Source organism: Gadus chalcogrammus, chromosome 22 (assembly GCF_026213295.1).
Source record: "Gadus chalcogrammus isolate NIFS_2021 chromosome 22, NIFS_Gcha_1.0, whole genome shotgun sequence".
Lineage (NCBI taxonomy): Eukaryota > Metazoa > Chordata > Actinopteri > Gadiformes > Gadidae > Gadus > Gadus chalcogrammus.
Window position 1 is genome coordinate 9,520,672 of NC_079433.1, and position 24,800 is coordinate 9,545,471.

The 24,800-nt window shown below is 41.9% G+C and overlaps 1 protein-coding gene across 2 annotated transcripts; it reads left to right on the forward strand.

Moving 5' to 3' along the window:
* The first annotated feature begins 11,814 nt into the window (after positions 1 to 11,814).
* Positions 11,815 to 13,469, forward strand: s100a10a (S100 calcium binding protein A10a). 2 transcript variants are annotated; one of them, XM_056582885.1, is made up of 3 exons: positions 11,815 to 11,916; positions 12,789 to 12,945; positions 13,156 to 13,469. In XM_056582885.1, the coding sequence occupies exons 2-3, from the start codon at positions 12,805 to 12,807 to the stop codon at positions 13,318 to 13,320; spliced, it is 306 nt and encodes a 101-aa protein (XP_056438860.1). In that variant the 5' UTR covers positions 11,815 to 11,916; positions 12,789 to 12,804; the 3' UTR covers positions 13,321 to 13,469. The 2 variants fall into 2 exon arrangements, with proteins under 2 accessions (XP_056438860.1, XP_056438862.1); XM_056582887.1 differs by having other exon boundaries at positions 12,792 to 12,945.
* Positions 13,470 to 24,800: the final 11,331 nt, after the last annotated feature.

Genomic DNA, 24,800 nt, shown 5'->3' on the forward strand with positions numbered 1-24,800 from the left:
CTTAGAAAACGAGAGAAGCCACCGCCGGTGTCGCGTCGAGCCGTCAGCATCTGAACGTGCCTCAGTGGGCTCTCCTCCTCTATCCCATGTGTTTCATCCGCTGGATTTTCCAAATGTTGTAGGACACCGTCATTTTTTTGCAGGCGTGTGCTTATTTTCGTCTCGAATGGAAGGCCTCCGTGTATGCCCTCGATATAACAGTCTATGCGATCAGAGGAACAAAATAATCGTAAAGGCACGTTGCTTTACACCAGAAAGAATCCAAGCTCAATACACGCCGACGAACGAGGCGTCTTGAGATAAGCCCCGCCCCCAACCTCCCTCCCCCCCCCCCCCCCCCCCAACCTGCCTGCCCCCCAACCCCCTTTATATCCACCTGCTAGCAGTCACACGGTATCTTTAGGGTTCACGAGATGCTTTTGAAAAAGAAATGAGCTGTGCGTGTTTGTGTGAGGCACTTTATTATTTGTAACCTTTTCGAATAGCACTATCTATTATTGCCTCCTTTATTTCGTTATTTATTTTTAAAAAACCTGCCCAGTGAAGAAATACACTCCTCGATGTCAAACTTCTTATTTAATGACAACGATGAAGAAGCCCTGCAGCAATACACAACATAACAACATAAGCTAGAACCAGTAATTCCTACATGCACATGTCTAACATAAATATCTTCAGGAACTTAACCAACCTTGACAACAACAACTATAGTAATCAAGAATGATAATGGACTTGCATGAATTATGTTAACAGCTTAATATCCTCTGTAACAGGAACGTCTGTAATGTTGGCAAACACAATAAGCTCGACTCCTAACGGAGCCGGTCAGCGGTCTATATTCCAATACTATCCCCTAGTGGCCGGTGGCAAACACTGCACCCAGAACAAACTCTTTCCCACTATACCTGATAGCATTTTGTCTTGTGAAACCACCAGTTTGTTAAAAACCACACACGAAAAAAAACAGTACAATATCAGACATGAGACTCAATGTCATCGTATATCCCCTAGCCTCGCTGTAATTGGCTGCAGTCGTTGCTTCTCCTGACTGCCTGCTTTTCACCGTCAAAAATTTACTCAATAAATTTCCTATGGAAAATAACTTTTTGCTAAATAGCTTCCATGGTATGGGACCCAAACACCTCAAACCAATGCAGAACTGTTCTACTAGGTGGTACTAATTAGACAAACCCATGGATAATATAATTTGGTGCAACTACAATTTCTTTCTTTTTTAAAGATTCCCATTCAATTCATATGGAAAATCGTTTTTTTCATATTGGAAGCTACTTTTTGCCCGATAGCTTCCATGGTATGGCGCCCAAACACCCCAATCAATGCAGAACTGTTCTACCAGATGGTACTAATTAGACAAACCAAAGGATGATATAATTTGTGGCAATTCTATTTGTTTTTTTTTAAGAATCCCATTCATTTCCTATAGTGAGCTTTGTGGTATCATTTAACTCTGATTGGGAGTATCGTATTTGTCGATCCAGGTTATCCAAAGCAGCACGCTTCGTACCCCACTGGGACCTGACCTGGTTGTTGTAATATGATATCATCTATGGTCAACACAAAACAATAAATTATTCATTATTTAAAAAAAAATAAAAAAAAATAGAGGCAACTAGGATGACCTCCAACTATATCCCAATTTATCGTCAACTTGTTGACGAAACATCATTAAGACTCCAATGCACCTCATGTAAAGACTGCGACCCAGGACACGGTTGCTAGGATTTTGTGTGCATTAATTCATGTGCATTTCTTTATCAGGCAACCAATTGCACGTCCCCTTTTTAGGTGTTGTTCCATGGGTGTAAGGTATCTGACAGGGTCTTCAGGGCAGACAATAGATGGCTGAAAGCTGAGATGTATAGGCGTTGAGCTCACTGTTTACTTCAGCTGTGTTTACGCTTCACGTTTGTGCTTTTCCAGATAACCCATCCGCACACAGGTAAGAGAGTGGAACAATTTGGAGAAATGCCATACTGATGTTTATGGGGATTGAACATATGCTGTAATCTCAACCAATATGTCGGTTTTCAGGCTAAATGGTTGATTTATATTGACTGTCAATTCCTTTCTAGCTCCCCTGATCATTCTTATCCCGAGAAATATGAGCGACAAGTTAACTGCCCTGGAATCAGGTCTTGCCCTTATCTATGGCACATTTTTGAAATATGCATCAAGTGAAGAAGGCGATGATCCCACAACAATTAGCAAGAAGGAACTTTGTCAAATGATTGCTGAACAACTGCCTCACCTTGCAGGGGTGAGTAACACAAGTTCAATTGCTATGCTTACATGCATGTATTTATTCGATTTTGGTCTGAAAGAAATTATGTGTTGTACTTGCTGACTATTTGCTTAATAAAGGTGCACACACATACAGTATGAGTGAGAGCTGTCAATGCAAGGGTCTGGCCTCGGGTCTAGCTTCTTTCTGCCATGCAAACTGTAAAATAATGTTACTTGTTGTATGTTGTTCACTGTATGTTTGGATGCATTTTATTGTGTGCTGCTGCAGACATGGCCAGATGTCTCCAGTAAAAGATGTTCAATCTATAAAGCATGCATGTTGTGGTCGATGTGCCTCATGCAGAACGACATGGCTGAGCAAGTGATGATGGAGCTGGACTCAGACCTGGACGGCACCCTGAACTTCCTGGAGTACTGTAGCTTTATAACTTCTCTGTCCATGATCCTCCACATTATAGTCTCTGGGGATCTTTCATAGTAAAACATCAATCTAGTCAATAAAATGACATTCAGTGTCGTTGTACTTAGACCCTCGTGCCTTTGCTTATTGTCCGTCATCATTATTGGGTCGTTTTCGTTCAAGCACAAAATCACCAGTCTCATACACGAGGCAGGTGTTCCCACAGTCTCCTCAAGGTGTATAGTCTGGCCATGGATAAATAAGGATAACCCATACGCAAACTAAGCGGCCGCTTAGGGCCATCGACCGCCAGGGGGCCCTCAAAAGCACTGTATTATTTTTTTATATATAAAATTATTATTATTATTATTTTTTTTTTATTCTCAAAGCAATTTACTTAACAAGAGAGGAAACATTATAAACATACAGCTCATATAAGTATAAGAAAACAATGGTGGAATCAAGAATTTTCTGTCTGTCTGTCCCATAGACAGAGGTCATTGTATAGAGGTCTGATCATGATAACCTAAAATGACCTGATTCTGTCTGACCTGGCAAGCGGCAACCCTACACATGCTGTTAATGTACTCAGTGTTGCTGAGAGGGCAACAAGCAAGGAACATGATGTTTGATTCAGCGCAGGCGCTGGGTTGACTGATCCCAAACAGGCAACCGTGATGGTGACGATACGGTACATGACGAAGCTAAACGAGGCTCGCTAACTTTGTCCGACATCGCCTCTCTCCCGCTCTCTCCCCCAGGGCCGGTTCTAGCCCTTTGGTAGCCCTAGGCGAGATTAAGTTTTGCGCCCCCCGTTCCCATAGCGAGCGGAGCGTTGCCCTGTCAATTGACATTACTATTATTACTAAACATCATTGAAGACACATGTTAACTGATTTACCTGTACTTTGCTTAGCACCCACTTATAGCTCTACTATACTATGTTGCAATTAAACGCCATGTGATGCATGGACAACAAACAACAGAAAAGTTTCAGAACAATTTCTTTTTAATTATTTTAAATAACTTATATACATACATAAACACATAAATATACATAAACAACCTCCATACATAAATTAAAGATGCTCAAGAATATTTTGCATGAAATTAACTATTAACAAATAGGCAAAAAAGTATCATGTCTAATCAATTGCACATACAAAAATGCTACAAAGAATGTCCAAGTATATTTAACAAATTATGACAATGGATGAACTCCATAAACTACAGTTGCTTGTTCTCTGTGGCGAAACTACTCTATCAACCGCAAAGCAGGCCTGAAAAATGATCCTGCTTAGGGCCCCCAGTTGAACAGGGCCAGCCCTGCATGCAAAACATTGTTGTCGAAAGAAAAGCTTAATACTTAAATGCATATTATATTTTAATTTGTACTTTTAGGCTTGAATTTCTCCTCAAAGTTGTCTTACAGGTAAACTATATGTTTAAATTATACTTCAGTTGGAATATCCCATTGTTATGTATATTTTTGCAAGTGTTCTTACAAATACGCGCCATTACACTACTGCGGTTTTACGCTGCCTGTTGCGCTGGTGGTGCCACATCGACGATAATCGCGGTCATTCAATATTGCCAACATCAATCCGACCGCTAGAGGGCGACAGGAGGCGGCGTCAACTGCAATAAATAAAATTACCTGGATAAACATTTATAAAACACCAAAAATTTGGTTTAAAATATAGTAAAATATTTCATAGTAATGTCTATCAAACAGCACTTGTTAAAATAAAGACAATGTTGTACCAATCCCAAACACATAACATAATGATACATTGCATGTCATACAGTGATAGAAAAGCAAATACACTAGCTATATAAAGCAAGAAGCAAGTGTGCAATTAAAAAAATCTGGTCATATTCAAAACAAATTATTATTTGTTTATTATTTAGTCAGTAGCCTACTGTGCAGCCTCATATCCTAAATTCTATTTTCCCTGCCTCAGGATGATAGGCTGAGTTGAAAGTGCCAACCACAATCGGGTATTAAAAGTCCCATGGCATGAAAACTTCGAGGTATTCTAACATTAATATGAGTTCCCCTAGCCTGCCTATGGTCCCCCAGTAGCTAGAAATGGCGTTAAGTGTTAAACGAGCACGAGCTGTCCTGCTCTGCCTTTGAAAAAAGAAAAAAAAAAAACTCAGACCTACCGTTTCTCTGCTTTGCCCAATGAGCTACAACCGTGCGAGCGCGATGTCGATGTGTGAGTGTGAATACACACACTGTAACGCAAGTGTTGTGCACTTCTTTGATATTTTTGATAACCATTCTGCTGTTCGTGTTATGGCGCATAACACGTCGGGTTCCCTCACGTCTTTCGTATTTCCACAACGAGACTCATAGTGGGGGTTATCTCAGACATGGTTTAGAAGGAATTGGGAGGAAAGGAACTTTGGCTTTGTCCCCCTGAAGTACATGAACCGCGACATGGAGGAGAAAGGGATTGTTGCCCGCGATTGTTTCCCGCCGGAGCCCCGCTGCCCGCTGCTCACTGCCGCGAGGCACCACCGCCACGGGGCAGGGGTGCCTTGGCGCTGCCCGCTGCCGAGGCACCACCGCCACCGAATGAGCCCTACTGTTTTGTGTGCGTGAGGTGTAAATGCAGGTACTCTGCAAAGATCTGCATATTACATTGCGACGTAGCTCTTCGCAAAGGTGTCCATCCTTGGCGGGAAGAACAGTTTACTTGTAGAGGTGTTGGATGAGCAAGGAGGGACTGCTCATTCTTCTTGCCACTGAGTGCGTGTGGAAATGGCTGGGGCCTCTAAGAATAGTCAAATCTCCTAACCTTTATGCCTCCTTTCCTTAACATTTGTGGAAAACGTAATCGGGTCAAGGAGAGATGAAAAGGTGCTTCCTTTCGAACATTGGAAAAGACAGCACTGTTTAAAATCAGTTCGACTCCACTTTTCACAAACGTCATTGCGCGACGGCGAGCATTGCTGAACTCTAGCGTCTCAAGCGTGGAACTACAGTTTTCCGAAGTTTGACTACAACAAGCTCTCTTTCGATCCATGCGTTCTTTTCGTATTGATTTTAATCAGGTTGTCGCCAACAGGGAGAATCACTTAGTTCGGACTTGCCAACTGGAATATTTTAGGCCACTTGAATCCCAATTCACATGTGAAAAAAAAGTTTCTTACGGTTTATATTGTGTGCTTAATAACCAGCAATAAATGAATTCATTTCGATTCAAATAATATGTTTCTGGAATTGGTATCCATTATTATCAATTGCATTTTCTTCTCTTCTCTTCTTCTGCTTTACCGCGTCTCTCATTCGTCTTCGCGTAGAGTCGGTCAACTTCGTCAGTGGCATGTTGCTTTAAATATTGCCGCCGTAAAGGATTATGGGATACCATCTCCTTTCCTTTCCTAAAGGTTGTTCGGGTAACCTATGCTAAAGGAGGGTTAAAGGATGCATCAAGGCTCCTTTCCTAGGCATTTTTAGAATTCGAACCACCTTTCCTCCAAGTAATCCGGGTCATCTCCATAGGAAAGGAAATTTCCTATGCAAAAAAGAGAATTGGTAGAGGCCCCTGGATTAACCTGTGCACACTGATTACTCAATGTGCAACAGGTGTGCAGCCTCACCCAGCCCTAGAGTCCAAATGACTCAGCCAGGCGAGGCTGCTTAGACCAGCCATCATCCACACATACTCCCACAGTGGTTGTTGAATCCTCAACTGTCTGACTGTGATAACCAGGGTGCGGTGAGCTAGCTAGTGTAATCTTCCAGTTGTGCTGCACCCAGGTTACTGCCACACACGTGTATCCTTTATGATGAGTATATAACACACACACACACACACACAATGCAAAACTATTGCATTGAAAAGCACTATATATCACTGTATCAACACTTAATTACCACAACATATACGAATGGCAACTGGTGCAGTTATAGTTCTATAAGAAGTATTGTGTTCTACAAGGTCATACTGATTTGTTCATAATAAAACCTGTGCTATAACAAGGACAATTTCCTTATACAAATAGTAAGAACGCTAATGAAAAGTTCATTTTATTGCTTGTGGGTGAAAAAGGACTCAGAACACTGAGCTTGATGGTTCACTCCACTAGAGGCTCCTCACCCAGGAGGCTAATACAATGGTGCCCTTCATTGTACATCACAAGGGGAAGGTCGGGGCACAGGAGGGGAAGGGAGAAGGGATGTAGACCTCCTGCCTTTCCATAACATCAAGGATTCACACTAGTCGAATGGTCATGACAGGGAGCCAGGGAGTATAGATAGATTGACTGGGAAGGCACCAGTCATGATGACGAGTCAGGCGGGAGACATTGGGTCTGACCTGGGAATACAAGTGCAGGGCCGTCTTAAAAAGAGGGGTGGTGCGCACATCCAAAGGTAATCCACAGGTGCTATAGACCATAGTGTTGAATATAAGAGTAAGGAGGGTCTGCACACTGTTTAAATGCTCCAGAAGTGGATTTATTAACAGGCAACGTTTCGATCACTTCATCAGGCATGATGAAGATCCCTAGAGATCAATACAAGTGCAGGGGCCATAATGTCTCCTGCCACAATAGAATGGTAAAGCCGAGGGTCGACATCGGCTAAACGTTTGCCGAATCATTTAGTGAAATTACCGCTATCCAGATACAGTATGGTATTAAACCTGTTTAGTAAATGCACATAATTTGGAACCAATTCTGGCCAATCAGAGACCAGCTCCAATGCATGCAAAAAAATACGAAGCATGCTGCCGTGATCATCAAATGGCAACATAGATATACTGTATGTTATCTGTTGGTGTATTATAGATCTACATTTACATTTACATTTAGGGCATTTACTCTACGTTTACATAATGACGGCCTGAACAGAAGACGCAAAAGTGGCATCACGTCTTCACTTTTTATTCCGCGTTTAGACGAGCGTTTTCGGCAGGAAATCTGCGTGCATACGGTGAAGCAAAAGTGTGTGGATTTCGATTGGGTATGCAGGTCAGGCGGCTAGGTGGTGCTGTGATACACCATCACACAACACCACCATGTCTGAGCGCATGCGTAGAATCTTTCTTCTTCTTCTTAACTGCGCCGCGAACACCAAAACAGAATTACAGATCCTTCTCTGTTCAGTAATACTATCTGTACATTTCCTGTACATTTCGTGGAAAGACTCCTGTAAATTTATCAGAGCTGCCAGAGCAGCTTGACGGTCCGACGCATGGTATGGAGTTAGATTCATGCCAAAACCCCTCACACACGTAAAACGTGTTTTGCTCACGCAAAACGTGTTTTGCTCACGCATAACGATTCACACGCACACAAAACGTGTTTTACTCACGCAAAATGATTCACACACACGCTCAGTGTGGTTTGCAAATGCAAAATATCATTCACAAACTAAAGCATTTTGCTTCAGAAACAAATACAGTATGTTTTACACAAAGTACAAAAAAAAATCCTTCAAGTACACAAAACAATTCTACAAGTACGGAACACGAAAGCTGCGCGTGGATCGGAATGCATTTGCGCACGGATCGGATTGCATTTGTGTGAGGAACAGCAAGGCGGAAAATTAGTGCCAAAAGTCACGTGACAAATAAATGTCCTGTTATTCACACTACACAACAGCAGGTGGCGGTGTTGAGTCAGTTTAAGGACGCCAGGACGATCTTTTTTCTCCCCAAAATCTTTATTTGATGCCGGCCAAACGTGTGTGGATTCAACTCCATACTATGCGACTTGCCGCCCCTTTGTCACGGAATCGTACGACACGGAGAAAAGCTAGTTTGGGAGATTAAATTGAACAAAATGAGCGGCCAACAGGTGAGTCCAATGGAAGTGTCGCCACTCTGTTTTGGAATCAAATAAAGATTTTGGGGAGAAAAAAGATCGTCCTGGCGGCCTTAAACTGATTCAACACCGCCACCTGCTGTTGTGTAGTGTGAATAACAGGACATTTATTTGTCACGTGACTTTTGGCACTAATTTTCCGCCTTGCTGTTCCTCACAAATGCAATCCGATCCGTGCGCAAATGCATTCCGATCCACGCGCAGCTTTCGTGTTCCGTACTTGTAGAATTGTTTTGTGTACTTGAAGGATTTTTTTTTGTACTTTGTGTAAAACATACTGTATTTGTTTCTGAAGCAAAATGCTTTAGTTTGTGAATGATGTTTTGCATTTGCAAACCACACTGAGCGTGTGTGTGAATCATTTTGCGTGAGTAAAACACGTTTTGTGTGCGTGTGAATCGTTATGCGTGAGCAAAACACGTTTTGCGTGTGTGAGGGGTTTTGGCATGAATCTAACTCCATAGAAATAATCCAACTCGTTCGTTTATTTCCCTGTACTAGGCTACTAGCGCTGTATGTGACGTAAACGCGTACGCGACGTGAGAAGATCTGAGCAGCGTTTTGCGCTTGGCAGTGTAGAGACGGGGACGCTACGGCGGAGCGTATTCAAGTTTTACACTCTGGAGGATGGTTTCAGATTTTTGCGTTTTTAAGCCCCAAAAACGCCGTCACCGTCCAAACGAAAGGCATTTACGATAAAATATTTGGTCGTTTTTACCCGCAAGCGTCCGCAGACGCTTTTATCCAAAGCTAGTTTCAAGAATGGGCCTTATGCAGGGGTGGACTGGCCATCTGGCATACCGGGCATCGTCCCGGTGGGCCGTTGACCCAATGTGGGCCGGTCCGGTCCGCTATGTTTTCTTTTTTCCTCTCTCTCTAAATTCCCTCCAATTGGGCCGGCCAATGGGCTACAGAGAGCTAGCAGTGTGTTGCCAGCATCGACGCATATTATTGGTCTATGTTTGTCATTGTCAATCAATCATGGGCTGACTGGCTCAGAGAGCCCTGACAGTGCTGTCAATCACAACACAAACCAGGGTGGGTGGGACCTCAGGGCATGGGCCGGAGTCGCGGGAGCCGGTACGGAGCTGAAAACGCCCGGGTGGTGCTGAAAAACGGCGACTTAGGCCTCTGGAAGTTAAATGTTCAAAATTGACAGACCTATTTGGTGCCGGGGTCCACACCCCAGCAGGTGCTGCTGCGCCAGGAGACGAGCGAGTGGAGGCATATGCTAAGTAACGTTAGCCTGGGGCTAGCTAGGCTACATTTTGAGACATGTCCAAAACAAAGTAGAAAACGTTTTTACGTTGAATGTGGAGTGACCAAATGAACTGCATACTTGTGACAACATATTAGCCCAGAGTTGAAGGGCTGTGACTGTTGGTAGTTGTGGTTGATTTTGTTTAAATAGGCCGAATTGTGATATTATTGGTTATTATTGTTCAGATGATTTGGCTAAGCTAGCTAACAGCTGCTAACGTTAGCAGTCTCTTGTTGCCATAGCAACAGTAAACCTTGACATGGACTCATGAGCTGTAAATAGAGATGCAGAATCAAGCTGTATTGTAAATACAGATGTGACACTTTGAATTTTAGCACAAAATACAAGTAAACCTATTGGAAATAATTAGTTTAATTTGCAATATTTGCCATTGAATTTATTGTAATCTTTCAATTCATTTATTGTTTACTGAGGTGATGACTATTTCGAGAGGGATGCAATATGTGTATGTTTAAAGGTTTATGTGAAGAAACATACTATATTTGTGATAAAATGACAATTGGTTATTCATAAATGTCTCTTTATATTCTCTGCTACCATCATGTCCTGTCAAACAGGATTTCCTCACCTGCTAGAAGTTATTCTATGATGTGAGAGAGAGAGAGAGAGAGAGAGAGAGAGAGAGAGAGAGAGAGAGAGAGAGAGAGAGAGAGAGAGAGAGAGCGAGCGAGCTTCTCTTGACTTTGTGAGTTTATTATGCAACTTGTTTTGCCTCAGATTGAAACAAAAGGTTTGATTATGATTATTTCCTGGTTGAAGATTTTCACATTGATTTTAATTTCAAACATTTGCATATCTTTTATATAATTAACAGTTATGCAGGTAGACCGAATTACAGGTCTGAATAGATATGCATTCTCATATACATGTATGTGCACATGTATACATACATGTGCACATACACGTGTATGAGAATATGAGAAGTATATGAGAAAAAAAATTAAATTCTCTATTTATGGTTTCATAATGACTGAGTCACCGTTAAAACAAATTGGTTTCAGCTCTAATGCTGTTACTGTCTGTAATATGTTTCTATTTAGATTATTTGTCAGGAGATTTTGTTATTATTGTCCGAGTCTGGTTTTAACTAATGCTGGGCTTACACCAAACGATTTTCACAGTCACAGACTAATAACTGCAAGAGAGGATTTAGCGTTGGATCATGTGTGATATTTAACAAGGGTTTTGTAGTAGATATGGCGGTTGGAGATGCATGCAGCAAACACAGGATGTCTGTTAACTTCCTGTTCGGGTTTCACACCTTTCTTGTCAGCAGCACAAGAAACACAAACTTGAAAAACAAAAAACTGTACTATTATTCGGATATACAGGGTTCTTCCCGTTCGTCTCGTCCCACCCCTAGTGCTAATAATGTAGTGGGCTAGTCTGGAGAGAAAATGCCAGGGCTGAATTTTTCTCCCAGTCCACCCCTGGCCTTATGTCAATAAAACCATGCATCCACTTATTGGGCTATGCCGGTCAATACAGCTGAGCCCGATTATTTTATAAGATATGGTCAACTTAGAATTTCACATTGAACGAAAACAAGCTAAGGCGTGTGTATTAAACCAAATAAGATATATAATAAATAAAGTATTTTTACATATTATTATAGTATTTTTTCTCTTCTCCAGTAACTTCACTATTGGCCTACTGTGATATGAAAATCAATTCGTGTAATTAGGCCTACGTTTAATTCCTTTCCATAGGTTACTTTATTTTTTCTTTCTCTTTGTCTTGGTCTCTTCCAACTAATAGGCCTATATCTTACACGTTTGATTATCAGTTTACCTAATTTTAACTTCTAATTTCAAAAGGCCCATGTCAAGGACGACTGTTAAATCAATATAGCCTATATGTTTGGTAGTATAATTCTTGTTGTGTGGAATTACTTTGATCAAAGCATTGCAAGGGTAATTTGCGATCTGTTAAGAAAGTGAAGTAGGCCTACTGTCCAGCTTACTAACAGAAGCCTGCGCCAAAGATCATTGCGACATATTTTCAACTGAACTCTCCACACTGCACTAAGGGCGGTGCCTGGCTATAAAATCCCAGCCCTCGAAATTCTCAACTCCTGAACCGTAGCCGAACGGTCCACATTCTTCTCTTCTCCTCTCAGTCCAAAAAGGTAAGAATTGATTCAATTGGTCGCAACAATAGCCTGATCCGCCTTTGCCTGCGGCTATTGACGTCTATTTCAATAGGGGAGTTTAGGTGTAGGATTTGTACTTAGTTGAAAGGGGAAACGCTTTAATCAGTGGAGCCCTATTCAACTGTACTTTTTCTTTACTTTACTTTATTTATTTATTTATTTATAGGCTATATTTATTTATTTTACGACTCGACCCGATTGTCTCTTACGGAGGCCATATATGTGCATGCCTCTTTGTGTTTTTCCATCTAAGTTAGTTCAATTCACAGTTTAAAATTAATCCTATAATGATGAAAATAGAAGCCTGAGCCTACAATCAGCTATCAAAGTACTGGCTATAGGCGGCTGTATTCAATTATTCTCTCTTGTTTAAAATGCGCTATTCGATGTGATTATAGGTGTTATAACCACACGTTTGATACACAAAGTCGAAGGTAGAGGGTGTGGCTGGCTATGGATTAGGAGTGGACTGTGGACATGACCACACTGGAAAAGTTGACGTAGAGAGACGCCTAGCTCTTTTCTTTAACGTATTTTTTCACAATGTCCCGTTTGAACACGTTTGAATTGTTTGTGGTTTTACCACCATGCCAGGCTATGCCAACTCGTATAGTTCATGCCTGTGTTGTCGCCCTATAGTTGATCATTAATGCAACCACGATTTTCTGCATAAAGTGAATCCAAACGTCACCCAAGGAGCCTGATGGTAACATGTTGTTCTTAATCTAAGGTTATATCCATGCTTATTGTATGTAGCCATGTAGCAACTCTCTCTCAAGGGCCTATGCACTGATCGACACCCCGTAGAGGTTGCTCTCTCTCTTTGTTTACTCCATCGTCTTCTTCAGCAGATCAGCTGTCACCATGCCTTCAGAACTGGAGAAAGCAATGGAGTCCCTCATCATGGTGTTCCATCGCTACGCGTCCAAGGATAGCAAGAACGGCACGCTTAGCCGGCGGGAGCTGAGAGATCTGATGGAGAACGAGTTGTCTGGCTTCCTCAAGGTAAGAGAGAACGCGGGGCTCCGTAGTCCTTCACCTGTTCACGCCTGTACCTGGGGCTCTGCCGGCAGAGTATAGTCTACCCCAGAACCGGCCGTTTACACAAAGCTTTACCCCTGTGTCTCCCTTTCTCCCAACGCCATGAGAACCATGAGTCTGACATGGAGTATTCTTACACTCTCTTCTCCCCAAACCCTCACCCCCGCCCTTCAGTCTCAGAAGGACCCCGCCGCGGTGGACAAGATCATGAAGGATCTGGACACCAACGGCGATGGCCAGGTGGACTTTGAGGAGTTTGTGTCTCTAGTGGTCGGACTCTCAATCGCCTGCGAGCAGTGTTATAAGATGCAATTGAGCACGGGAGGCAAGAAGCATTAAAACCCCACCAGCACCGTCAGCAGAGAGCTGGAGGAGATGGAGGAATAGAACATTTCAAATGTCCCTTGTTTTCTTTTTTGTATCATGGTCCATTAAACTCAATAAATATTCCTGAACACCCAAAGAGTGATATCTTGTGGTTATGGGTTATTGTATGGACTTTATCTGTACTTGTGGAATCCACTTTTTACACTTATTATGGGAATTTAATCCAACTTGAGTTAGTTTTAGTTATATCTCTATGTGAGAGAAACGGGTCTGTCACCATTCAGTTTTAATTTTGTAAACAGCCATGTGATAATAGGCTAAAGGTGTGGCGTGGGAAGAGTTTTATCTTTTTCTGTTTCTTGTGCAATTGGCTCTAGTTTAGTTAGAGTAAAACGTCCACAGGGTGTGTTGTTGACTCATAGCACTGGACTCGATAGCACCACACAGGTAAGATGACATAACGTCAGAGGGCACTTCCCCACCCTGCCCTATCTCAGAAGGAATCCTCAGCGTTGAAGGAACACACCCAGCACACTGCCATCTCCCAAACATTCAACCCACTGAGACACACCACACACTGATGTCCTTCTGGTGAGGAAAGGGTGCTTATGAGCAAGCATTACGTGCTTTGGAAACAACCAGGGGTTGATATTTTTGCCAGAAAAAGTAAAAGAGGAAGTAGAGCTCTGGGCAGTTTCTGAGTCACAGGACATAGCAGGCTCATGAGTCTTTTTCCGCAAGAGCCATGTTCATTGTGCTTCATATTGACCTTGTGGGGAGGTGTGGAAACCAAGTTCATGGACCTTCTGTTCCCTTTTCTACTTCCCTGTTATGTTCGTCTGTCCGTCTGTCTTTCTCCCTTCTTAGTTTGTGTGTTTGTTTGTGTCTTACATTCATCCCTTCTTTCTTTCATTTGTTTGCTCCCGTCTTTGCATCTTTCTTTCATGAATGTTTTCTTTCTGAGCAGAAGATCCAAGATAATTAAAGAGTGTGTCTTACTTTTTTCACCCCACCCACAACCCCACCCGCCCAACTGCTCCCTTTTCTCTCCACATCTTGTGAGCTCTTCAAAACTATTTGTTCAGGACAATGTGGCCTGCCAGTGTTACTAGTTACAGGGGCCAACCGGAGGGTTGCTAAGTTACGACTGAGTGGGTGTGGCCAAGGGAAGTACAGCTCATGAGGCTCACAATGCGGCCGCACCCATGTCATGCACACTTTCAGAGCTCTGAACAGGGAATTCTCTTCAGAGACTCTAAAACAAAGCTTTATCTGTAATAAAATACAGTCATTGATTTACCCAATGTTTTTTTTTTCTTTTACATTTTTTGTATTTCCTGTTGATGTTCTGGTTGTTGTATGGTGTTCACCTGAGGAATTTATTCTCAGGGTTTTCCTGTTTTCTGTATCTCAATTAGCTAGGACGCACTAGATCTGATTAATTTGATCCTTTTATCTATTAGTGAATTTTTGCTCCCAACAGACTCTCATCTCTTTCCTTCTCTTTCGCTCTTAATAACTCTACATATGCCAAATAAGTTATCAAATCTTTGAGATACATTTTAGATTAAGTGTACTTACAAGTAGGCCTCCCAAACTGTCACTATTCCTCGTTTGATCTGTATGTTACTGTTACCTTACTAAACCACCAGAGGGCATAAAACATTTATTTTATGTTGCCATGGGATTGAAGACAAAATATGAGGCTTACTATTCTTAGCCCAAAGTAAAAAAAATGTCATCATTCTGTAACAATCAACTAAATTTTAAAATATATTAAAACGCATAGTCATATACATTCATTTAAATACGATTTTACAAACTCAAACATATTTAAACATTTTGATGAACGGAGCGCACTACCGGGTCGGACGAGTTGAATGACTCACGCGCCACACCTTGGGAGCGCTTGATAAGTGAGGGCGGAGTGACAGCGAGGATAAGCATATTGCATGAACATGCACGGCGCTCCGTGTAGTGGGGGGGAGCTGATGGGAATGCGGGGGCTGGTCCTGTACAGACCTGTGCAGCTCATGGCTCCTCCCTCCATGACCAGCGAGGGCGGCTGAAGGTGGTGCTGGCTTGATGGGAGGCCATGACGAAAGACGTATGTTTTGGTTAGGCTATGTTATGTTATGCTATCTTAGGTTATGCTTGCTGACTGATGCAGTCATTTTCTTTTGGAACGTTCCTTTATTTTTTTGTGAATGTTTTGGAGAAAATAAAACCTCACTTTTCTTTGTCCTGAGACAATTGCCCTCATTTTTGCCCACACTCTCAGAATCTGGTTAGCCGTATCCCAGATACGTGGGGCGACCACGCCAACTGAATGCTGTCATCGGCCCAAATTTCAAGTAAACACTCGACTTCACTATCGCACCAACGTAAACCCACTCGTGAACTGCTTGCCGCCATTGTTTAAAATGATTGTTCTAGGGAAGAAGGGCATGAACCTATAAAGAAAGAAGGGTCGCGCAAGGACTACGTCATCCAGCTCACGTTCCGCACGTGTGCGCGTGTCGTCTCATTAGCGTCTGTACTTTGGCCACGGCACACCTCTCCCAAGTGTGCCGTGCCCAAGGGGCTGTTCCGTGCTGGAATACGGATGGCGTGGTCACACTAGCCAAACGTTCTAGACTTTAGTATGCAAATGAGCTCGGGCACGGGGCCGCGGCCCTAGTGTGAGTGGCCCCGATACAGACTCTTGGCCGCTCAGTGAAACATTTTAAATAGTGGCGGACAATTATGAAATGTTGTGTATTTGATATTTGTGATTAGGGCATGGTGTTGGTCAGCGGCCGGTAGGATGAGCATAGCAGCGCAAAGAACATTATGTGTTCTAACAAATACGGTTATTGTAAACTGGAGGTGTGTTTGTGTGTGTGTGCGTGTGTGTGTGTGTATGTTGATCCCTGCACGCTCGACCCCATCATGATAGGTATTACTACAATGTGTCAAAATCTATATTGCCTATCCTGATATTATATCTATAAACCTGCCGTTTCTTTGGTTTGACGTGAGTTATCCTCATTTATCCATGGCCAGACTATACACCTTGAGGAGACTGGGGGAACACCAGCCTCGTGTTTGAGACTGATGAGTTGGTGATTGTGCTTGAACGAAAAGGACCCAATAATGACGACAGACAATGAACACAGGCACGAGCGTGTAAGTACAACGACACTGAATGTCATTTTATTGAGTAGATTGATGTCTTATTCACACTGCGTCCCACAGGCCATGTGGAGGCACATGGACAGAGTTGAGATCATGGCGCAGTACTCCTTGAAGTTCAAGGTGCCGTCCTTGTCTGCATCTAGGGTCTTCATCATGCAATCAAGCATTTCCTTCTGCATGAGGCACAAGCACAACAACATGCATGCATTATAAATTTAACATCTTTTACTGGAAACATCTGGCCACTTCGGCAGCAACACACAATAAAATGCATCCAAACGCACAGTGAACAACATACAACTCCCCATAAGTAACATTATTTTACACATTTTGCATGGAGACGAGAAGCGAGGCCCGAGGCCAGACAGTTGCATTGACAGCTCTCGGTACTCATGACTTTTATTTTGACAGGGTCACAAGTCCCCTCCGTCTCAGCTTGCTTTGAAGCTCATGAGGAGGAGCCCGAAACCTGGATGAATTTCTGGCCAAATGTGCATGTCTATGTTGGCATTAAGCCTACGATCATACAACGATAAAGAGCATGGATACAAATTGGTCTATAACTTGGAGTATCTCAACGAAGGTCATATCACAACAAATGAATTATCAGGACCAGATTTCATTGCTCCTGATTGGGTCTCGATTACAATACATGGATGCATGTTTGTGCACCTTCATTATCACCACAACTAAATACATGCACGTAGAGATTGAACTTGTGTGACTCACCCCGCCAAGGTGAGGCAGTTGTTCTTCCAACAGCTTTGCCAATTCCTTCTTGCTAATTGTTTTGGGATCATTGTCACCTTCACCGCTTGCATATTTCACAAATGTGCCATATAGAATGGCGAGACCGGCTTCCATGGGAGTTGGATCTTGCATATTTCTGGATGATCGGTGGAGCTGGAAAGGAATTGACATTCAATCTAAATCAAAAATTAAAAAAAAAAACTCAAGCACATATTTGTTGAGATGACAGCACATGTTAAATCGCCGACATCGACATATGTGTCGTACAATCCTCCAAATTGTTCCACCCCCTTACCTGTGTGTGGATGGGTTGTCTGGAAAAGCGGTAGTAGGGTCGGTGAGAGCCCACCACCTTTATAGCTCAGCTTTAACCCCTCCCATTTGCTCTCCGTCCTTTGTCCTCCCTTAATGTCACCATGTTAGATATCCATCATCCATCAGCAATGTTGACACTAGCTGAATACTTATTGTCTAAAACTCGTCATGCAACACAAGGACAAAATGCCTTGAGGGCCAAAGCAGTTTATTTGAGGTCATTGTTACTGTAATTATAGAAAAAACAATGTAAACAAAAGAGTATTCAGGTGTATTCAGGTTTGGCAGCTCTCGGAGGACACACTTTTTATTTCTCAGAGGAGACATTCTATGCACCGAATCTGTCAAGACTTGCCTGAAGGGATAATTAGGGATTGGCTCCCGCTATAGAGTGTTGAGCATTGATGCCGCAACATCCAGGCAGGAAAATATATATTCAGAAAAAGTCCATCAAAATGGATCCAAGGCGGGTACAAAGCACAGTGTTCATTGGTCTTCCCCTTCATTTCATTTTAGAATACATATCTATTCTTACTTAATTATGTACTTTCTTATTCTTATTCTCTTGAATATGAACTTGACCATGGAGCTGCATGCTGAGGTTGCATTTGCTCGCTCTTTTGTGACACTAAACTTTAATCGCATTCGTGGAAAAAAAAAAAGAGTTGAATTCAGGTGTGGTGAAAGTAGATATTTAGAGGACTCCTATTCAATCGGTTGCGTTGGCAAACACACACACACACACACACACACACACACACACACACACACACACACACACACACACATAGGGTCAGCCATGCCTCGGGGCAGGGGTCTCCTTGCATGAAGTTAAAAGCTGCCTTTGTGGAGAAAGAGGTCGATCATAGTTAGTTTTAATTTTCTAAATAGCCATGTGATAATAGGCATAAGGTGTGGCGTGGGAAGGGTTTACCTTTTTCTGTTTCTTTTGCAATTGGCTCTAGTTTGGTTAGAGAAAAACATCCACAGGGTGTGTTGTTGACTCCCACTACTGGAATCTATAGCACCACACTCACTCAGGTATGATTATGTAACATCAGAGGGCACTTCCCCACCCTGCCCTGTCTCTGAAGGAATCCTCAGTACTGAAGGAACACACCCAGCACACTGCAATCTCCCAAACACTCAACCCACTGACACACACCACACTGATGTCCTTCTGGTGAGGAAATGGTGCTTATGAGCATGGTTTTACATATGGTGCTCTGCAAACAACCAATTGTTGATGTTGTTGCCTGATTTCATTACAAGTGATCGAGGAACTAGAGCTCTGGGTAAGTGTTTTCAGAGTTTCTGAGTCACAGGACATAGCGGGCTCATGAGTATGTTCCGATGTTTTCCCTGCCACAAGAGCCGTCTTCATTGTGCTTCACGTTGGCTCCGTGGAGGGCGATAAGAGGCGTGGAAACAGGGTTCATGAACCTACTATTTCCTTCTCTGCTTCTCTTTCGTCTCTTTCTCACTTCAGAGTTTGTGTGTTTGTTTTTGTCTTACATTCATTCCTTCTCCCTTTCATTTGTTTGTGCTTGTCTTTCATAAATTTTTTTTTTATGAGCAGAAGATCCAAGATAATTGATCTTCCCCTTTGTCTCCACATCTTGTGAGCAGCTCTTCAAAACTATTTATTCAGGGCTCGACTATTGTGGCCTTCCAGTGTTACTAGTTACAGGGGCAGACCGGAGGGTTGCTAAGTTACGGCTGAGTGGGTGTGGCCAGGGGAAGTACAGCTCATGAGGCTCACACTGCGGCCACACCCATGTCATGCACTCTTTGAGAGCTCCGAACAGGGAATTCTCTTGGGAGACTCTAAAAAAAATCTTTATCTGTAATAAAATAAAGTCTTGATTTACTCGATGATTTTTGTTTTACACCTATGTGTTTCCTGTTGGTGTTGTTGTTGTTGTTGGTGCATGATGTGTACCTGAGGAATTTGTTCTCAGGGTATTCCTCTTTTCTGTGTCTCAATGACTGCACTATTTCATCTCTCTTTCCTTCTGTTTCGCTCTTGATAACTCTATATGCCCAATTAGTTATCAAACTACAAAACGGATTTTAGATTTAGTGTACACACATGTTGGCCTCCCAAACTATCACTATTCCTCGTTTGGTCTGAATGTTACTGTTCCCTTATTGAACCACCAGAGGGCAAAACACATATTTTTTTCATGTTATCATGGGATTGAAGGCAAAACATTAGGCCTACTTATGCCTAGCGCAAATCTAAAAGCTTCCTCATTCTGAGATTTTTCACAAACTAGGTTTTAAAATATATATTTAAAATATATGTATTGAAATTCATTTTTACATGACTTAAACAAACTTCCTCAAATATGTCAATCTATATTCTAATATCCTGATAATAATCCATAAACATGCTGTTTCCTGTGCAGAAGAAAGTGTATGGATGTATACAAACTATAGGGCACATGTAGGCCTAATACCTTATATGCGGTTTGGATTGGATTGGTTCAATATCCAACATTTCTACATTTAAGAAGTTCAAGGAAAGTAAAACTTACATGCAGCTACATTGAAATAATATTCAAACTGCCACTTTGCAAACGATGCCTGTGCATAAGGAATTTCCCTAGCCCTTCCGTTGTTGTTTTGGTCAAATGATTTGCATTCACACATTCATACGCATGTCTAGGCCTTATACTCAGATGCCACTCAATTCCTTTTGTGGAAATACTAATAACATTCCTCTAACGTAAGCCAAATAAACAAACAAAGAGTGGTTCGGCACCCATGGCTAAAATGTCAATTATATGTAGAAAAAACACCAACTCATGTACTGTTAAACCAGCAGGGTTACGAACACTTGTATGAGATCTTGCATTCATCGCTATGATAAAGTACACTCAGGTTTTAAGTTCAGTCTATCTCTGGGCTGTAGTTCCCAAACCAGTCTTTTATGTTAGCCTTTTCCCCCTTCTGTTGCTGAAAATTGTGCTCCTCAGTATAATTACGACAGTGAGTTGTTGTGGTTAGTCCCAGTGTTCACGCCCAGTCCTGATAGGGCCGTTTTGGGCGCCCATTTTTCACCCTTTTTCGGTAGATAAGGATGTACTTAGGCTACAGTCTTAATTTGCACAAGCAATGGTACCATTGTGCTCCATTTTGTGTGAAAGTATTATGGCATACAGCTCTGTAGGAAAGGTTCACAATTAAAAATCCAAAATAACTATCGAAATATCGAAATAATAACACATTCATGGTGATCGCGTCATCTTGAGTATGACAAAAACATCTCTGGTACGACAAAACATAGATTAAGGCTTGGTAAAAACCTTTCCATTGGAGAAGCATTTAAAAAAAAAAAGCCATCACTATGTTTCTGCAAACTTTAATTGTATTGCACTCATCAAGTAATACAAGGGCAACATGTGTAAAATGCCTTGAGGGCCAAAGGAGTTTCTTTCATGTCATTGTAACAATTATTATCTAACCATAAGATCAACAGGACGGCTGAGTAGGCCTATATAACAATGGCTTATTTTCTGTTTTCCTTTCTATGAAAGGAATACCAACTGTTAATAACGTGCAACAACGTATCTCAGGTTGAGCAGCTCTCATTGGAGAACATTTTGTTAGTGTATTATGTCCCATGCCTTGAATTCTATTCACCGAATCTGTCAAGACTTGCCTGAAGAGCTTATTAAGGATTGACTCGCACTGTAGCGTTGGCGCCGCCAAATCCAGGCAGGATGTGCAACACCGATGATCAGCATATCACTTTACACAACTAATATCTATTCAGAAAAATCAAAATGGATCCACGCACACAGGCGTCAGTGTTCATTGGTCGTCCCCTTGACCTCTATCAGGGACATTTGCATTTTATAATATATATATATATATATAATTAATATATCTTTATTCTTACTTAGCTTAATTTATTTTCTTATTTTTATTTCTTGTGTATTACAGTTTTTCTCAGTCGCTTTGGTACATTTCTCAGATCAGAATTGAAATTTGCAAAACAGTAAGTGCATTTCTCAAAACAGTAGCAAAACACCATGGATTTCATTCAAAAGCCAGTCTCTTGCTCAAAATCCTTAGTTTGTTTCTCAGAGGTAAATATCTGTGTCAATGAACATGTCAGTGCCATCACAATGACAAGTCCTTGTGTCATTGTGTACGGATAAGACAGTCAAATTGCTTTGTCATGTTGTCAATATAACAGTGTACTCTGGAGAGATGTTCTGATGTAAACTATGGCTAAAGTTTTGAAGACAATTATTGTAAATTGTAAGTTACACCTTAATGTAGCCTATGTGGGAGATTGATTGCAAGAGACTGGACAAGATTCACATTTACGCTTTGACTGTTTGCACTGTAATTTGTTGACGGACCATGTCATTGCTAGAAATGTGAACATAGGAAAATCTCCTTAGGGTAAACTGTACATGCTTTGTTGTATGAATTACAGTGCAGTCTTCCTACACCTCCTGACGTTCCTGTCTGTTGGGCCACAAATTCTCATTCTCACGCAGCCTCACTCCTCTTCCTCTTCTTCTTCTCTCTGGCTGTTGACCCTGTCCAATTCCTTGTCCTTCCATTGTCAGACAATGTAACATTGTGTTGTGCTCCAGCTATATAAATACTAGCCAGTTCATGGTTCAGGAGATGCACCTTTGACCTATTTCAGTAAACCGGTTGATCGTTGGTTGATCTAACACTTCACACATTTCCCTTCTTTAGAGAAAGTCAAGATTCACCTGGTAGCAATTTACCAATTCAGGACAGATTTAGAAAAAAAGTCTAATGGAAATGTATAGAAATATGCTTGACATATTATGACAACTTGTTCAACCATTTTGCATGTAAAGACTTACGCAATGAACTAATGCCTAAATGTTGTGGGGGTGAGACTATTCAATAGACACCCATTACAATACATTTTGATCGACATGTACATAATCATTTGCATGAATGTACCAAAGCATTTGCAACTTGTTCAAAGAAATGAGGAACAGCTTTTCAGATGTGCACAAGTGACACATAGATGTGAAGATTGAACAGGTAGTTTTGAGAATTTCAATTCTGATCTGAGAAATGTACCAAAGCGATTGAGAAAAAATGTAAAATATTGATTCAGATGAAATGTAAATTCCTTTCCAGCTCAACCGATCGTCCTTAACCAGAGAAATATGGCAGAACCAACCTCAATGGAAACCGGACTCGCCATTTTATAGAGTACATTTTTGAAATATGCAACTAGGGAAGGCGATGATGATCCCACAACAATTAGCAAGAAGGAACTTTCTACGCTGATGCAGAACAACTGCCTCACATTTATACGGGGAGTCACACAAGTTCAATCCCTATGTTAACGTGCATATATTCATTTGCATCCATTTATTTGTGGTGTTGCTGTAAACAAAAACTCAAGCACATATTTTATCTTAGATGACAGCACATGTTCAATCGCTTACATAAAAATCTGTATGGTACATACATCCAAATTGTTCCACTCCCTTCCCTTTGTGCGGATGGGTTATCTGGATAGTGCTGGTTAAGTCGACGGTGAGCTCACCACCTTTATGGCTCAGCTATGTGGGGAAACTAGATATTAAGGGTCAGCCATGCCTCACGGCAGGGGTCTCTTTACAGGAGGCTACAGACCTGTTTATATGTTGAGAAACAGGTCTGTACGCATTCTGTTTTATTTTATAAATAGCCATGTGATAATAGGCTAAAGGTGTGGCGCCAATGTAAAGGGTTTATGGTTGGGAATTCTGCAATCGGTTGCTTGGCCCCCCACACACACACAGACAGACAGACACGTACACACCGTGCACACTCCTGTGCACGCACAAACACACACAGAGAACCTAATGTCAGCCATACCTGGCAGGGGTCCCTTTAGTGCCAACCTACATGTCTTTGGAAGAGTGAGAAAACCAGATTGCCTGGAATTAACTTGCAGAAACGGTAGGGAAAAGACATGCATATAGAGTGTTTGAAATGCAAGCCATTCATGTACACCATTAGTAAGTGAAACGTGTCCTCCTATTTTGGCAAGACTTCCAAATGAGGCTCCATAAGTATAGGTGTAGGAAAACCATGCAGAAGCATATTATGAAGATACCTTTTTTCAATGAAATGTAAAGCAAATAGCGAAGGATGAATTTGCGCATGATCATGAATTAATAGTTGCCATAACGGTGGCCATTTTCTCTGCCTAAGTCTCCATTTGGGACTGGTTTGGTTTTTAGAGCACAGTGCAGTGAGTCACTACATAAACGGCCAGAAAAATAGCACGAGGGAGGGGGAACCCAAACATCCCACCACAGCAGGCTGAGTCATCTGGACCAAATTTTCCATTTCCATTTCACCTCACAAACCGTTTCTGTTAGAAGGTCTTAAAACTTGGGTGAAGGAGCAAATATCTTACGCAAAAAGGCAGTAATCTGTGAGCAAAATGATAAATTGAGTATCCGAATGTGGGTGGATGTGTATGGGTTTCATAGCGCAGGCTACACACAACCCTCTTTGATCCTCACCGCTTTTTTGAAGACCCAGGGTTTCAAAAGTGGGAAACTGGTTTAGATGTCTGATTTTAGCATGGGATATTGTTTGGTTTGTTACTTTGAGAGAGGGCATGGTCTACTAAAGGAAATGGGCATTTTCCGGCTTGCCACAACCAATATCAACAATAAAAATATATAGTTTTTCGCTTCTGTCTTCAAGGAAGTATAGCCACCAAGCAGTCATTTCGAAAAAGTTATACTGAAGAAGACATGAGTATAAAGCCTCCACGACCAAGTTATTGGTCTGAGGGTTTTATTGTGTTTATCTCAACTATTGCTTCCAACTGTTTTCCGTGCAAGCAAAGCAACACAGGCCGCCCAGAACTTGTGACTATCGTCAATTATGTTGAAACGGGCCACAAGCATTCCAACAATGAACTGTTATGTGGCTGGAAAGAGGCTGGAGGATTTAAAAAAAATAAAAAAGCAGTTGGTCGAGGTGCCAAGCTCCAGTTCGTCCACGAGCAAACACACTTAAAGGGGCAGCCCACCATTTGACTTCAACTTAAAACCCAGAGCAGTCTGCAGGTCAACAATCCGAACACATTAATACTGGATAGTGGGTTAGAAATCTTGGAATTCAAATCCTGCTCAGATACAGGATCCGGCAGGCCCAGCATGTAGCATCACCTCCCCTTGGAGAGAGGAGGAGGGGGCTGTGAGGAGGGGCTGTGATAAAAGGAGGATAAAGGG